The 15,657-nt window shown below is 37.5% G+C and overlaps 1 protein-coding gene across 1 annotated transcript; it reads left to right on the top strand.

Moving 5' to 3' along the window:
- The first annotated feature begins 1,221 nt into the window (after positions 1-1,221).
- On the top strand, positions 1,222-15,329 carry LOC109034132 (uncharacterized). The gene is made up of 8 exons (XM_019047101.2): positions 1,222-1,491; positions 2,924-3,029; positions 3,567-3,628; positions 4,038-4,157; positions 4,882-5,058; positions 6,523-6,648; positions 7,612-7,683; positions 14,772-15,329. The coding sequence occupies exons 1-8, from the start codon at positions 1,450-1,452 to the stop codon at positions 14,835-14,837; spliced, it is 771 nt and encodes a 256-aa protein (XP_018902646.2). The 5' UTR covers positions 1,222-1,449; the 3' UTR covers positions 14,838-15,329.
- Positions 15,330-15,657: the final 328 nt, after the last annotated feature.

The raw sequence follows: 15,657 nt of genomic DNA on the forward strand, positions 1-15,657 counted from the left end.
GCGTAAGAGTGAATGAGAATAATAAAGCGCCAGTGACATCAGCGACAACGAACGAGCGCCGGCACAACGGGGAGGTCGTTGGAGGGAGTCTTTAACTCATGAGCCCTGTTCACAACGCTCTCTTGCCATGCCCGCGGCTCATGAGTTCCGCATTCAGTTGGCACATAGGTCTGTTTGATAGAATGTAATATCCCGCTTTTCCAATTCTACAAAAGGAATCACGCCCACTTTTTCGTTGCTTCTTATGCAGCTTCGACGAGCACACCCCATATTTCTCACCTCCACATAGGTCTGTTTGGAAGCGATACGTCCAATTGTCCGAGATACGGCATCAGACCTTTCCGAATCTGCCATGCACTGTCGTCAAGTAATAGAGATACGTACCCGATCGAAAAATCACTCGTATTCATTCATTAAAAGGAAAAATCACTCTTTCAAGCAGCGATTTTTCCGTGGGTTTTGCACCCACAGGGATAAAATTTCCTAGCTGCCGTATGAAGATCAAACTTCGATAGGGCGCGAGAATTTGGAGCTCCATGATCAGCGGTTCTGCAGATATACGATGATCATCGGTAAGTACGGGATCAGTAGACCTAACTCGCGTTTAAAACATACAATACATACATTATGAACATACATACATACATAACATACATACATTATGAGGAACTTGGAGAACAAGGCGCATGAGTGCAGTTTTTGAAAAAATCGAGATAGCGTGACTTCCAGTAAAACTAGTCCGAATGCATATTTTGTGAAAAATTCGCTCCCAAATTCCAATTTTTAAGCATCATAAAGTCAATTTGAACTTTCTTTCCACCATTAGGATCCATTTAATTTTGAAACTTCAAACACTTATTTTCCGAAGTAGCAAAAACTGCGCTTACGCGCCTTGTCCTCCAAGCCCCTCGAATTAATTATTAAATTCTTTAATTTTTCCGTGGAGGACCCCTTCTGCTAGGAGGAACGTCCAGACCAGACCCCCTCCATGTTTTTCCAAATTCAGTTCTCCAAAGTTTTAGGCCATACGCCGCCGCCGCTATGACGAATATCCGTAATGAGGTGACTAGCGCTCGAGTTTGACACTGCCGTCATTTTAAATTTCGCGCCGTTATTTTAAATTTCGCGCGGGAACGCGAGGGAAAAGGGCGGGATATTTAGTACTTAGTTTGTTCGTCGTAGCGCTAGCGTTTGTGTGTTATTCTCAGTTTCCTAACCTGCCCGCCTAGGTTTCACCACTTGCCACTTTCAGACATTTGTTTGTATTTTTCCGTGCTTTCCTCCAAAAGTTTTGATTAATTGTAATTGTCACGTGCCGGCTAGCAATAAATCTGGAATTTTAATCAAGAATTCAGTCACTAACTCATCAACATACGTGTTCGGTTAAAATATCAATCTCTTTAACCATCATCCTTGAGCTTATTTTAGGAAACTTCATCAAGAAGCACGATGTCTGACGAAGTTCTAGGTGTTGATTATTCCAAATGGAAGGTAAATTGAGATTATCCATCCTCATCCGCAGTATTTTCCTGTTTTCTTTTCAGACTATGGTAGAACATGTCTCAAATTTGCATGCTTGCTTGAATGAAACTCCTGAGTTAAAATGTTCGAGATAATCTGCACTCGTCTGCGTGACGTTTGCCGAAACCCTCTGCTCTCATTCTGCCCCCCAAATCATTCCTATTTCTGAATGAATAGCCCAACGGTGTTCAGAACGGTACGTTTCTCGATAGCGTCTTTGCCCCTTCTAACTACAGCCCTATTTCAGGAGTGATAATCATCCTGGAGTTTAACTGCCTGCAGGTGATCTGGCCGGAAGTCCAGTTCTGGTAGTTTCTCATTGTCAATGTACCGTATTCCGGAGGAGAACTCGGAGTCTTTTGTTAATATCATAAAAACTTGCCCCTGTGCATGTTTCTATGGTATCAATAGTACGATCAGTAATGAAGGCTTGATTTACGATTTTATTGTCAAAGGCTGAGTAAGAAAAATTGGCAGCCCCCAGGTAAATAGTAAACACTGCCAAGTGTGATCTGCTGATGAGGTCTAAAAAGGCCCAAACCGGTATAGATATCTGAGTGTGACTCCAACTTAATATTCCAATGGAAACTGTCTCAGCTGAACACTCCCCCCTCAGTTTCGTACTGGTACGCATTAGAGTTTAAAAAATTTAAAATTATTGGAGCTTCTTGGCTTTGTTTTCCTTGCGAAATGGTTTGGACCGAGCACCATTTCTCCACCTTGTAAATAGTAAATAAGAAATGATACTTTTTCCCAAAAAATTTCTGGATCACAAGGGAGCGCCAATTAAAGTGATTTGATGGACGCATTATTTTGTGTCAGAACGGCATGTGATTTATCGCATCAATTGGTTCCATTTTTTCAGCTACTTGTCATTTTTCTCCAATTTTGAGATCGCAATTCTGTTGTCAGGAGACTAAAGCACTCACTTACCAATTTTAAGAAAAAAATTCAACGTAATAAAGACGTGGTTTGTTCAGAGAGAAAATATCGCATTCGAGTGCAGTTTCAATATCAGTATCGAATGCGATGTTTTCTCTCTAAAAAAACCACGCCTTTATTGCGTTGAATTTCTTTGTTAAAATTGGTAAGTGAGTGCTTTAGTCTCCTGACAACAGAGTTGCGATCTCAAAATTGGAGAAAAATGACGAGTAGCTGAGAAAATGGAACCAATTGATGCGATATATCGCATGCTGTTCTGACACAAAATATGATGTCCATCGAATCACCTTAACTCATCATAAGGAACTGTATGAGAGCTGCTAAAAATATATCTGAAATCAACCGAAAAATTCCTTTCTTGGTTGTGGTCTAATAATTTGCTGAAATATTCATGTGGATCTGAAGGTGGGAAATTTTCATTTGTTCCTGCATAATTGTTGAACGATTTTTTCTTAATCAGGTTCCCGATCTGAAAAAAGCCCTAAAGGACCTGGGATTACCAACTACAGGAAACAAATCTGAATTGATTGAGAGACTTTCTGGCAAAGTTGAAAGCGTTAGTGCAGGTAAGCGTTTGGCTCCTCATTTTTAATATTGAATCTACATTGACCATTGAGATTTTACCATTGTCCATCAGATAGGATGAGAAATGGCTGAATTGGAGCTGTCTATGTGATGGGTCAATTTTATCATCTTGTTTCCATTGAAATTGTCCTCATCAGACTTCACAATTGATTTGCTATTGATCTCATGACATTCTTCAATCGTTGTTGAAAGACTCTGATCAGTAAGGTATTACATAAATTTGAGGATGAATGTCATTTTATAACAATTCAACAATTAACCTGTAGCCATAAGGAATGTGAATTCACACTTAATCGGTTTTTTGTGGATCATAGCTGTCCATAGAATGCATTGAACCAAGTCAGAAATCTCTAAGGAAAATGTGCGAACTGAAGCCACATCTCTTTCCTCAGGAAAAAAATTGCGCATCATTCATAATTGAATAGGCTTCAAAAATTCATCAGTCTGTTTCAGCGTGGACTTAGTTCACAGCATTACTATAGATATTTCCTTACTTCATTCTCATTTTTTCTGCGCAGGTTTGGATAATCGGGAGCCAATCGATCAGCCTGAAGACATTGATGAAGATGAAGTTCTCGGTGTAAGTTACCCATATAAATTCAACAGTAATTATGAAATATGCTTTTAAAATCTTTTCGCAAAAATAAGTTTTTGTCTTGTAATCAGTGGAAGGAACCAATGACTCAAATAGTACAGGCCTGACCTATTAGCCAATTACCTGATTGCACTCTATATTGTAAATTCACGTGACCCCTGAGGCATTGACTTTATGAACCTATTCTGGCAGTCAACTTGTTGAGTTCTGGTTGTTTGCCGTAATCCGTTATGCAAGGCCTGTATAGTATGAGTGTACATTTTCATTCTTCCATCCAATGAGCATCATCATTCCTAAAAGAACCCTTCAGTCAAGAATTTCTCAGTACCATGAGCATAAGCTATTATTTTTGACTAGGTTTTATAATATTTTCACTTTATTCTGTTTTGCTCAGGCGGACCTAGATGAGCCAGTTGCTGATACTAACAATGACTCCATCATTGATACACCGCCAGAAGGAGAAGGCAAAGAAATTCCTAAAACAACTGCAGGGGCTACTCCTGCATCTAGCCAGGTTAGTCAAGTTTACCAGCATATTTAAATTAGGTACTATAATTCAATGTAAATACCAAATGAACACCATTAAGGAAAAGAACTGAGTTGCCTTAATGTTTTTGAGAACAACATCATCGCGATTTGCCTTTAATAACACATGCTGAATTAGTACGGAAAGAAATGTCAAAGAGAACTTACGTACAATGTGGTAGATCTAAGGCTGCTGGAACAACTCATGACTATAGTATGCCTCCCAGGTATTAAGCCCCATGCATCCTTTCTTTCTTATTGTAACATTCATGATTTCTAAACTATGTGCATACGTACCTCAAGAATGTATCATTGATATTTGTTTGAAGTAGTAAGTGAATTTTTTGTGTTTTAGTCCTATTATCTGAAAGCTTGAGTTGATGAAGAATAATGAGATGATTTCTTTAGAAATGTGTGTACATAGAAAAGGACCTAGCTTTTTGCAATCTGAGTAGAATTTCAATGAAAGAAATCACAGAAAATGTGGGTGATTTTTCTATTCTCCATTTTACTATGTAAAAAAAATCAATTCTCCGACCCGGAGGAGACCATGGTATTTGCATCAAAGACTTAGCTTCATTCTCTCATAACAAAGAGTTAGCTGGGGCGGTTTTCCTGTCATACATTTGTCTGTAAATTTGGCATGCATCAGATCTATTACTAAATTAGCAAACCTTGATTTTTTTTCTGATTTTTATTTTGTTTTTTTGCAGAAACCCTCCAAAAAAATTACACTAGTCAGGAAGTCATTGCCAGAAACAGAGAAAGAAAATAAAGATAAAAATGATGAGAATGTTGTCATCATCAATGAGAAAAAGAAATCAGAGCCTGAAGTCAAGCCCAGTTCCGAAAGACAAGTTATCAAAATTTCTACAATCAGCATGAAAGAGGTAAATTCACTGATCTTGTTTAAATGATTAAAAGCTGAGAGAAAAGTAGATTTAAGTGACTTTTTTAAGGGAAGTAAAAGCAAGTCATTCACATGGAGCCAGTTTTTTTGTGCATACTATTTGAAAAGAAATGACTCCAAAAACCACTGTGTAATGCAAATGAGAACTTAATTTTACCATCTAGATATGATTTTAAAATGTATTTTTACCGAGAGCCCATTGAACCTCACTTTAAGCAAACATTACTTGTCAGATAGTTAATAAATAGCTAATTGGACTTCATTTTGCAATTAGGAACCACAATTTCTGGCTTATCGGTAAGAATGAACACTTTTGTGCATAGGGAAAGGAATGGTATATACATTGTCTCTAAAAACTGAGCCAGAAACTGTAGTTCCGTTTTGCAAAATTTAGTTCAATTCATAAGAAGATCGTATCTTGGACATCATGGTTGAATTTCATCAATCAGCAAAAAATAAGAATATCTTTTCCTCACACTGAGTTTCTCTATTTAATGGTGACTGATTTTGATAGCGTCTTTTCCAAAATTCTAAATACCACTGCATTCATCAATGCAGCATGGTGTTCACTCATATGAGGCTTCATCTATCTTGGTTAAGTCAATGATTCTTGTGGAAAACCGCTAAAAATTCATTGGATATGTAAGTAGTTCTGGGATTACTTTAAAAAAAACAGGGTGTCTGGCAGCAATCTGGGAAATGCTGGGAACCATCAGAGATTTCTTTTGGCTGGAAAACTATCAAGAGATTTGCAAAACTTTGTTGGGCATAAAATTGTATGTGGAACCATGAAGTTCCACTCTAGTGCAACTTGGAATACTTAATTGGGAATGAAGCAGAATTTTGGTATTCAATTCAGATTGCATCATTTTTTCCAGAAGTAGGTCCAAATATTTGTTAGTCAAAGCAAGTTCTTCTTGAAACATATCGAATCTGATAGATCTATGATTGGACTTTCATTTTCTGTCCCAAAACATCATTGAATATTTAGAGTTTCCTTCCTGCCTAGAGATTACTTATAAGCTAGGAATTGTTTACATTTTGATTCCGGAAATATTGGAAATAATTTAAACTTTTTTCCCCTGAAAATTTTCAATAAATAATCAGGGAGTTATTTGTATTTTAGTCATGGAAATCTTAGAATTTACAAGGTTTTTTCCCCCTTTTTAACTGCTACCTACATAACTAAAGAAATAAGATCCTCAAGGTTTTGATAATACAAATGAATTGAAATCAAAAAATTAAAAGTAATCCTAATCATTCCATCAGAGAGAGGCTGACCCTCAGTTGAAATCTTTCTATCGGCTTTCTTGGAAACATAATGGTACATTATTTACTTCGAGATTAACAGTAATTTTACCTGTCCGCCAGAATCTCTGATTCTTCTTTCATGGACCTTTTTTTGGTCTAATTTTGTTTTAACCCTGTAAATGGTTTTGTCCAGAGGCTGGAAATGAGAGCTCAAAAATTTGGAACCCCTTTATCAGACGATGCCAAAAAGGCAGCTCGTGCTGAAAGGTTCGGAACCCCAGGAGGAACAAAAGGCTCATCTTCAATTGGTCCAACTGTTGTAAGTAAATCTCTCTCTCTCTCCCTCCCTATCTAAGGTCTTCTTACAATGTTCAAATTCCAGGTCCATCTGAAACAATTACTACTAAAAATTCAGAATCACAATGTCACTTCTGTTGTAACAATTATTTCAGTTCTTGCAAAGAATTGTCAATCAAGACGGAAGCATTTCATTTCGATAGAACTATTTGTTACCTCAAAAGTCAAACAGTCAAAGTAGTTAAGGTCTGGAATCCACTACAAACAACGTAATAGCAATTATGGCTTTTTATATGTGTTGTTAATGATAGTACATGTATCCCAGCACTATTCAACAACAATTCACAATTCAGAAACAACTGTGATCCTCTATTTCAGACCAGGAGAAATCCTCAAGGATTTTAAACTGACACCTATAAATAATGTAGTTTTTGTGAAAGCAAGGCATACCTTTTTCAGCACCTAAAACTCTGACAAACAGATATCAATTGTTTTTTTGCATTTTATTAGAAATTTTTCAAAGTGTATATGCAAAGCCGCATAAAGACTGATGTCATCTGCACCCACAAAATGATCCCCTTATTTGAAAGCAAGGCTATAATCTGTTACCTTTTTCTCTTGAAGTGAAAAGAAAAGATTACCCTAAGATAGCCAAGAATTAATCGGCTGTCAAAAGTTTACGCCTTCTGTGCCGGGTAGGATCATCTCTATTAGTTGCTACCATGCAGATTGATTATGTCATTGTCAGTGAAATATGCGAATCAGGTGACTGCCGAAATCGACCACTACATACATTCACAGTTTTGAGCAGGCAAATGGTGTCAATTTTAGCAGTACAAACTAGTATTAAGAAGCCTCCAAGTTGGTATAGAGGTATGGTACCTAGCTCTTTTAAAGTTTTATCAGTACTGTGAATATCATTGTGTAATTTGTCTTCTTGTTGTATCATATTATTTCTTTTAAACTTTTTGGTTGGTTTTTACAGGTATCAAGCATTGAAGTCTTAAAGAAACGGGCAGAAAGATTTGGGTGCACAACAGCCTCTAAACTTGTGAAGGTATTACTTTGCATCCTAACTGAGTTTATTTTATTTTAACTTCATTTGTATTGAAGCGTGTAAGCTGGCCAGGCATAGAGTACATAATTATAAAAAATAATAATAATAATTTTTTATCTAGTACTTAGAGCCAGTGGTACAGCTATAGTACAGGTCATAAATTAATTTCTTAAAGACTATTGGCGAACAACAAGACTAGATAACAATAAAATGATACACTAACTAAACTGGACAGTTGTAGAACTCACGTAGACTGTAATAAGGTTGACTTGTAAGTTTATCCTTTAACTTTGAGAGAAATGGAGAGGATCCATTTTCTCCAAGTGTTACTTTTAAATCTTTGGACAGGGTATTAAACATTTTTACTGCCAAACTGCTAACAGAAAATGGAAGATCTGACACTGTGGACTCGATATTATGAAAGTAATGTCTTGTCGTGTAAGAATTGTTTGAGATCATTCCATTTTGAGTCAGCAGAACCTTCTTTATTGTTGTCCTCAACAGCTCAAAAATAAAAAGGTTGTGAACCGTTAAAATTTTTAATTTTACAAAAATCTCTCTACATGGAAAATTGAACGGTTTTTTGTCTATTATTCTTAGTGCCCTTTTTTGGGCTTTTAGTAAGCCCTCAGTTTTGGTGGAGGAGCTCCATAAAACAATTCCGTAGGATAAGTTAGATTGGAAATGGGCAAAATAGAACATTAGAAGTGTTTTTTGATTCACAATTTTGACAAGTTGGCGAAAGGCGTAAATCTGCTGATTCAATTTTTTTAAGTAATAGTCCAGGCAATCTAGCTTTTTAGGTGGAAAAAAATCGGAAGCAAATTCCAACTAAAGGGCGTTAATGTACCCCAGTAGGAGTGTAGTTTCTGAAAATTCCCCAACTTTCCGACGTGCGGAAAGCCCTGAAAAATCAGGGAACTCCCTGAAAATTCGCCAATTTTCAAACGCACATAACTTGGCGTCAAATTATCGTATTGAGATCATTTTTTTTTTAAATTGTCAGAAATTGAGTCAGGTACATGTTAATGACAACTAAATTTGGAGAAAAAATTACCATAGTTGTCAAATTTACGAAAAATTGAAAATTTGTTTTTTCTAAAAATCTTTAAAGCTGATTTCAGGTCCCAAATCGTTAGAAATCGGAAAAAATGCCTTCAATAAAAGTTGTAGAGAATTGTTTAAGCTTTAAAACGGTATATTAACGAAATTTGTACGATGATTTGTTGCCAAACTACGCGCAAAAAACCCGGGATTTTTTTTCCGCGCGAGAGCGGCAGATCCTTCCGACTCAACGCGTAGCCACTTGTTAAAATCTAAAATTTCTCCAGGATCCTACTTTTAACATATAATTATGAAATTGGGAGTATTTACTTGTTTAATAAAAGTATGAGAACACCCCCTCTCCTTCCCTCCCTATCCCTTGTTGCCATAATTATTATAAAAATGTTATCTCTATCGCGTTAGTCAGAGAGAAATACGGTTTGACCCGGAACAAATGCATAACACACTTTTCGTATGTAAACGTCATCAGTAGATCCTCCTGAATAACATACTAAAAATTTACCACGGACCGACCCCGGAGCACCCCCCAAAATGCCTAAAATCAAAATGGCGGCCATAATAAGGCCGTATGGGATTTCGGTATTTTAAAATGTTCCTATAGTGTCATGTGAGGTATCTTTTCCTATGTAATTTTGGTCGCAAATTTCATATATGAAGTCAAAAAAGCCCCCGGGTCAAAAGGGGTGCCCCAAATCCAAGATGGCGACTAAATTTGAAAGGCAAGGGAGGTCATTTTTTAACTTTTACGCGATTGCGCGAGTGAGGTATCATTTCCTACATAATATTGGTCGTGGATTTCATTAATGATGTCAAAACAGCTCCCCGATCAAAGGGAGTGCTCTAAATCCAAGAGGGCGGCTAAATTTGAGAGGCAGGAGGGGTGCATTTTTTAGATTTTTGCGTGAAAAGGCGGGTGTGGTGCATCAATTCCTGGATAATTTTGGTCGTGAATTTCATTATTGATGTCAAAATAGCTCCCCGGTCAAAGGGAGTGCTCTAAATCCAAGGGGGCGGCTAAATTTGAGAGGCAGTAGGGGTGCATTTTTTAGATTTTTACGAAAAAGGCGAGTGAGGTGTATCAATTCCTATGTAATTTTGATTCTAGATTTCATGTATCAAGTCGAAAAAGCCCGCTGGTTGAAGGGGGTGCTCCAAATCCCAGAGGGCGGCTACATTTGAAAGGTGGATGGGTGTATTTTTTTTTAAAAAAAATTCACCTAACAAGGCAAGGAAGGTGTCTTTTTCCGTCTACTTTTATTCAACGCGAGTCTGAAAAATGTAAAAGATTAATTTTACTCAAAAAATGATACGTGTTATGCAAGCAGGTGACCATCATGGCTGTTCACGGTATTAAAATAATTTAACAGGAGCATCTAATGAATTGTTTTTGCTCACGAGACGTGCCTTTTCTTGTCAAGATAGGATAAAATCTGAATCAGCGTGCTGATTCCAATTCTGTGTCAAGCTCGTCAGGATCTTTCACCTCGGGTCTCTCCAAGTTTTTACGGTTGAAGTTGGCGCAACTTCTGCGAAAGTCGGGGCATGACCTTACAAGTACGCTGCATAGTGTCAAACCCTTGCTTAAAATAAAAACGGAGGATTTTGAGGAACGACTGTGTAGCTGGCGGCAGGTCGGTCGAAAGTGGAATGAATCTAGTTGTTTTTATACATTCATCCCGATTGGTAAGCGCATCCAGATCGACTTGTCCCGTCCACAGTTGGATTGTAGCTCCTTTGATGGTGCTTCATGGCTGAAAATGTCGGAGTTAATCTCTCTATTTGCGACGAAGATTTTGCAAGCTGCAACTTTTTCCTTTGAAAACGTTATGACGGACGTTTTTGAGAGCTTCATTTTTGTGGCACCATAGAGAAGGAATGTTGCGCCTTTTTCAGCTTTCGATAATCGTTCAAGGCTTTACTGGGGATCTAAGAACCTTTCGGTAGATTCTTGCAGGTAAAGATCTCTTCACGCGTATTGAATGTAGTTCCTTTTATGATTCCGTGCATGTGGCAGGTCGAATCGCAACCAGTATACGCATTCAAGAACAGTAGCTGCTTACATAAACATTGATTGATTCTGTGCCGTATACAAGGGATGTTGTGAGCTATCGTCTTTCATTTAGCGTTTAAGTAATATCACTTATAAAGAGCAAAGAAAAATTGATGTCTTCTGATCAATTTAACAAAAAATCAAATGGGTTCAGATTCTCTCATATTACATTTCTGTTGCGGTGCTCTTGCAAGCTTAAACATCCTTTTCAACGATATCAGCATCTGCATATCCTTTCGCATGCACCACCCTACACCATGGATTGGAAGTGTGTGCCGAATATGGATAAGTAGATTTTAATTAAGCCCATGCAATGTCCAGTAATAGGAAATAGACGAAGAAAAAGAGAATAAATCCCCTTGCAGAAACAGTTAAGGAATGCTAGAGACGTACTAAAATTGGAAGCGAGTATGTTTTGCTTGTTAAATCGATAGGTAGGGCGAACGCGCGTTTTCTAGCACACATTCCTATCAGTCGTACTATTATGATCTTTGTTTTATTAAAGGACCTATTCACACCTAATTTCTGTTCCAGGGCCAGAAATAAACGGAAAAAGACACCTTCCTTGCCTTGTTATTTTAAGCAAGGGTTTGACACTATGCAGCGTACTTGTAAGGTCATGCCCCGACTTTCGCAGAAGTTGCGCCAACTTCAACCGTAAAAACTTGGAGAGACCCGAGGTGAAAGATCCTGACGAGCTTGACACAGAATTGGAATCAGCACGCTGATTTTTGAATTTTAGCCGCTCCCTTGGATTTAGAGCACTCCCTTTGACCGGGGAGCTATTTTGACATAAATAATGAAATTCACGACCAAAATTATCCAGGAATTGATGCACCACACCCGCCTTTTCACGCAAAAATCTAAAAAATGCACCCCTCCTGCCTCTCAAATTTAGCCGCCCTCTTGGATTTAGAGCACTCCCTTTGATCGGGGAGCTGTTTTGACATCATTAATGAAATCCACGACCAATATTATGTAGGAAATGATACCTCACTCGCGCAATCGCGTAAAAGTTAAAAAATGACCTCCCTTGCCTTTCAAATTTAGTCGCCATCTTGGATTTGGGGCACCCCTTTTGACCCGGGGGCTTTTTTGACTTCATATATGAAATTTGCGACCAAAATTACACAGGAAAAGATACCTCACATGACACTATAGGAACATTTTAAAATACCGAAATCCCATACGGCCTTATTATGGCCGCCATTTTGATTTTAGGCATTTTGGGGGGTGCTCCGGGGTCGGTCCGTGGTAAATTTTTAGTATGTTATTCAGGAGGATCTACTGATGACGTTTACATACGAAAAGTGTGTTATGCATTTGTTCCGGGTCAAACCGTCTTTCTCTCTGACTAACGCGATAGAGATAACATCTTTATAATAATTATGGCAACAAGGGATAGGGAGGGAAGGAGAGGGGGTGTTCTCATACTTTTATTAAACAAGTAAATACTCCCAATTTCATAATTATATGTTAAAAGTAGGATCCTGGAGAAATTTTAGATTTTAACAAGTGGCTACGCGTTGAGTCGGAAGGATCTGCCGCTCTCGCGCGGAAAAAAAATCCCGGGTTTTTTGCGCGTAGTTTGGCAACAAATCATCGTACAAATTTCGTTAATATACCGTTTTAAAGCTTAAACAATTCTCTACAACTTTTATTGAAGGCATTTTTTCCGATTTCTAACGATTTGGGACCTGAAATCAGCTTTAAAGATTTTTAGAAAAAACAAATTTTCAATTTTTCGTAAATTTGACAACTATGGTAATTTTTTCTCCAAATTTAGTTGTCATTAACATGTACCTGACTCAATTTCTGACAATTTAAAAAAAAAATGATCTCAATACGATAATTTGACGCCAAGTTATGTGCATTTGAAAATTGGCGAATTTTCAGGGAGTTCCCTGATTTTTCAGGGCTTTCCGCACGTCGGAAAGTTGGGGAATTTTCAGAAACTACACTCCTACTGGGGTACATTAACGCCCTTTAGTTGGAATTTGCTTCCGATTTTTTTCCACCTAAGGTCTTATTTTATGCTAGATTGCCTGGACTATAATGAAGATGTTGTCCAGCCAATTTAGCTTATCATCAACAATTAAGCCTAGATAATTATTCCTATTTGTAACAGCAATATACTCGCTTGAGACTTTAAGATATTCAAAGTGAACAATATGTGGAGTTCACTTTGAATATCTACATAGAGTCATAATGTAAATGGAAGAGCTGGCGCCATGGTCTGCTCGACGAGTTCTGAGCCTGGTGTGCACCAAGCTTGGGTCACTTTTTCGATACGTGTTCAATCCAAAATGGCGGTGTGGAATTCGTGGTGATTCCTATCTTCTTTGTTTACATCGCATGGCTGGGTCCCTGTGTATCGCAAACAATCGATTATATATCGAAAAAGGGACCCAGCGTCACACAGGAGTCTCGGAATTCGGAACCTAGAAAATGCTTGAAAGTGGTGCCAGCTCTCCCACTTACATTACGACTCTGTGTACTCTATGTGGCCAGGCTATAGATAGTATCACATAAGAGAAAGAGAAGAAATAAGAAAAGGAATACCGAAAATAAATTCCTACTAACCAACCCAAACTGCACTATGATGATGATCAGGTTTTTTCTTCTTCTTGTATCTCCCTTTCAAAGTTCAAAAGCCCCAGATAGTTTTTTTATTTCCTCTTTTTTTAAAAAAAAAGAAAAGTAAAGTATCTCCTCAGAATATGAGGAGTAAATAGGCATTGTCATACTGAACCTCTAGACAAGATATGAATTAAAGCACTTTTTATGTCATGATTCCTCTCCAAAATTTCTTGAGGAAAACGAATCGCACAACAGAAAGTCTAGAAATCAATAAGAGGAAACATGCAACTTTTTTTTCCAGTCCACACCTTGTCAAGTGTGCAGTGGCCCATTGATGGTATGTATCTTACAATTAGATTGCATTTTGTGAAAAGGAACCAAAAGCATTCCAATGTTGCTAAGATTGTGTATCTTATATTCATTCAATCAAATGGGCCTGTTGCAAACTTTTGCTAGAGCAAAAATAAGAGTTGTTTTTTATAGATAGTGCCTCAAAAATCACGATGAGCGCATCGGCAAAGTCTGAAATGCACTCATAACTTCACAATCTGCGTAAGAAATTTGCGGTTTTTTGAGCTTCCCGCTTCAAAAACGATACTACGGCACAGGTGAACATTTGGTAAGAGGAGTCGTTCCATTGTCGGCAATATACTCATCATGGCCGACGCCAATCCGCCAAAACACGTGTGATGGGACGAGATAACACCTGAATTGGATTAGACCAGATAACAATCGGCGTGTTAACGTTCATATTTTCCACGCCCGAATTGATTAACCTTGAACTCTCCTCGAATTACGCGCGGAGCTGCGCGCAGGCGTCGGCCATGATGAATATCGCCGACGATGGAGCGACTCCTCTAACAAAATGTTCACCTGTGCTGTAGTATCGTTTTTGAAGCGGGAAGCTTAAAAAAACCGCAAATTTCTTACGCAGATTGTGAAGTTATGAGTGCATTTCAGACTTTGCCGATGCGCTCATCGTGATTTTTGAGGCATTATCTATAAGAAACAACTCTTATTTTTGCTCTAGCAAAAGTTTGCAACAGGCCCATTACTGAAATCATGCAAAAAATTAAATTTACAAAGGTAGTTTCAGTCTTTAAGTTATAGTTTATTGGAAGTAAAGAGAAAATCAGTTCAGATGATCTGTGTATATTTGCGAGGTGAACAAACTTGCACAATCTTAGCAACATTGGAATGCTCTTGGTTCCTTTTTGCAAAATGCAGTCCAATTATTGCCATCGATATTCGGAAAATTTTTTAAATAAATTCTCAAATGACTATCTTGTCTCATTTTGAATCAGTAGTTTTACATACTATACCCTGGTATATTTAGATGTAGCCATATTCTGTCAACGCATTAGGTTGTAATCTCTTCTCTTTTTGTTTCCAGAATGAAATGCAGGAAAAACTGGAGCAGCGTGCCAAAAGATTTAAAGCTGATCCACAAATCGTTTAAAGTTATTTTCATATCCTTTTATTCAGCAAAGAAGCGTTTAAATTCCTAAATTCCAGACAAATTGAATTTCTCATCACTACAAGTCAGATTTCTTTTTTCAATCTCTTTGTCGACTTTATGGTTGCAACCCACTCTTGAGGTATTTTTCAAGCAGAAAACTTGACGTCAGAAAAACTACGTTCCAATATTTCATTTCATTTAATTCTACTTCTTTTTATGTACAGTGTGTATTATTTGTAATGACTGACTAAGGTCACCTTTTTCATAATTAAGTGTTAGACGTCTTAATTAAGTGTTTGATTCAACCTTTGAAGGATTACAGAAACTAAATTTACTCTTTCCTGTCATTATTTAGAAGCAGATTAAGTAATCTTTTACAGGTCTTACTTAAATTTTTTACTTGTTTCGTTGAAACAGAAAAGCAACAGTCATTTCTGTGTTTTGTTATTTTCCTAAGTATCTAATTTTATTAAAATCAGTTTTTAAGTAACATCAATGTTTATTCAATTTATTCCGATTCATTATTTGCGCTACTATTTATTTGTTTCACATGAAACAAGAAGAAAACACTAAAAGCTTGGCCGGAACTGTAAGGAACAGGATTGTAGAATACTGCTAGGTCCACACTATAGTGTAGTAATATTAGCAGAACGTTCACAGAAGATTAGAGTCCCTTTATACCCAGAGTTAAGACAACTGACTTTTGGTTGGGCTGAAAGTGGCCTAAAAAAAAATCCAATTCTGATTGGTTCTCGCTCGTGGAGGCCGAAACGAGTGCACCAAGATGGCGGTACCTCGAATGTGAACAAGAATAATGAAA

The sequence above is a fragment of the Bemisia tabaci genome, chromosome 4 (genome assembly GCF_918797505.1).
Source record: "Bemisia tabaci chromosome 4, PGI_BMITA_v3".
Lineage (NCBI taxonomy): Eukaryota > Metazoa > Arthropoda > Insecta > Hemiptera > Aleyrodidae > Bemisia > Bemisia tabaci.

What these genes read in the sequence shown, in the direction of transcription:
- LOC109034132 (XM_019047101.2), top strand. Translation starts at nt 1,450, where the DNA reads ATGTCTGACGAAGTTCTAGGTGTTGATTATTCCAAATGGAAG. An exon ending in AGTTGAAAGCGTTAGTGCAG is followed by an intron (nt 3,030 to 3,566) that starts GTAAGCGTTTGG and finishes TTTTCTGCGCAG; the next exon opens with GTTTGGATAATCGGGAGCCA. An exon ending in CTTCAATTGGTCCAACTGTT is followed by an intron (nt 6,649 to 7,611) that starts GTAAGTAAATCT and finishes TGGTTTTTACAG; the next exon opens with GTATCAAGCATTGAAGTCTT.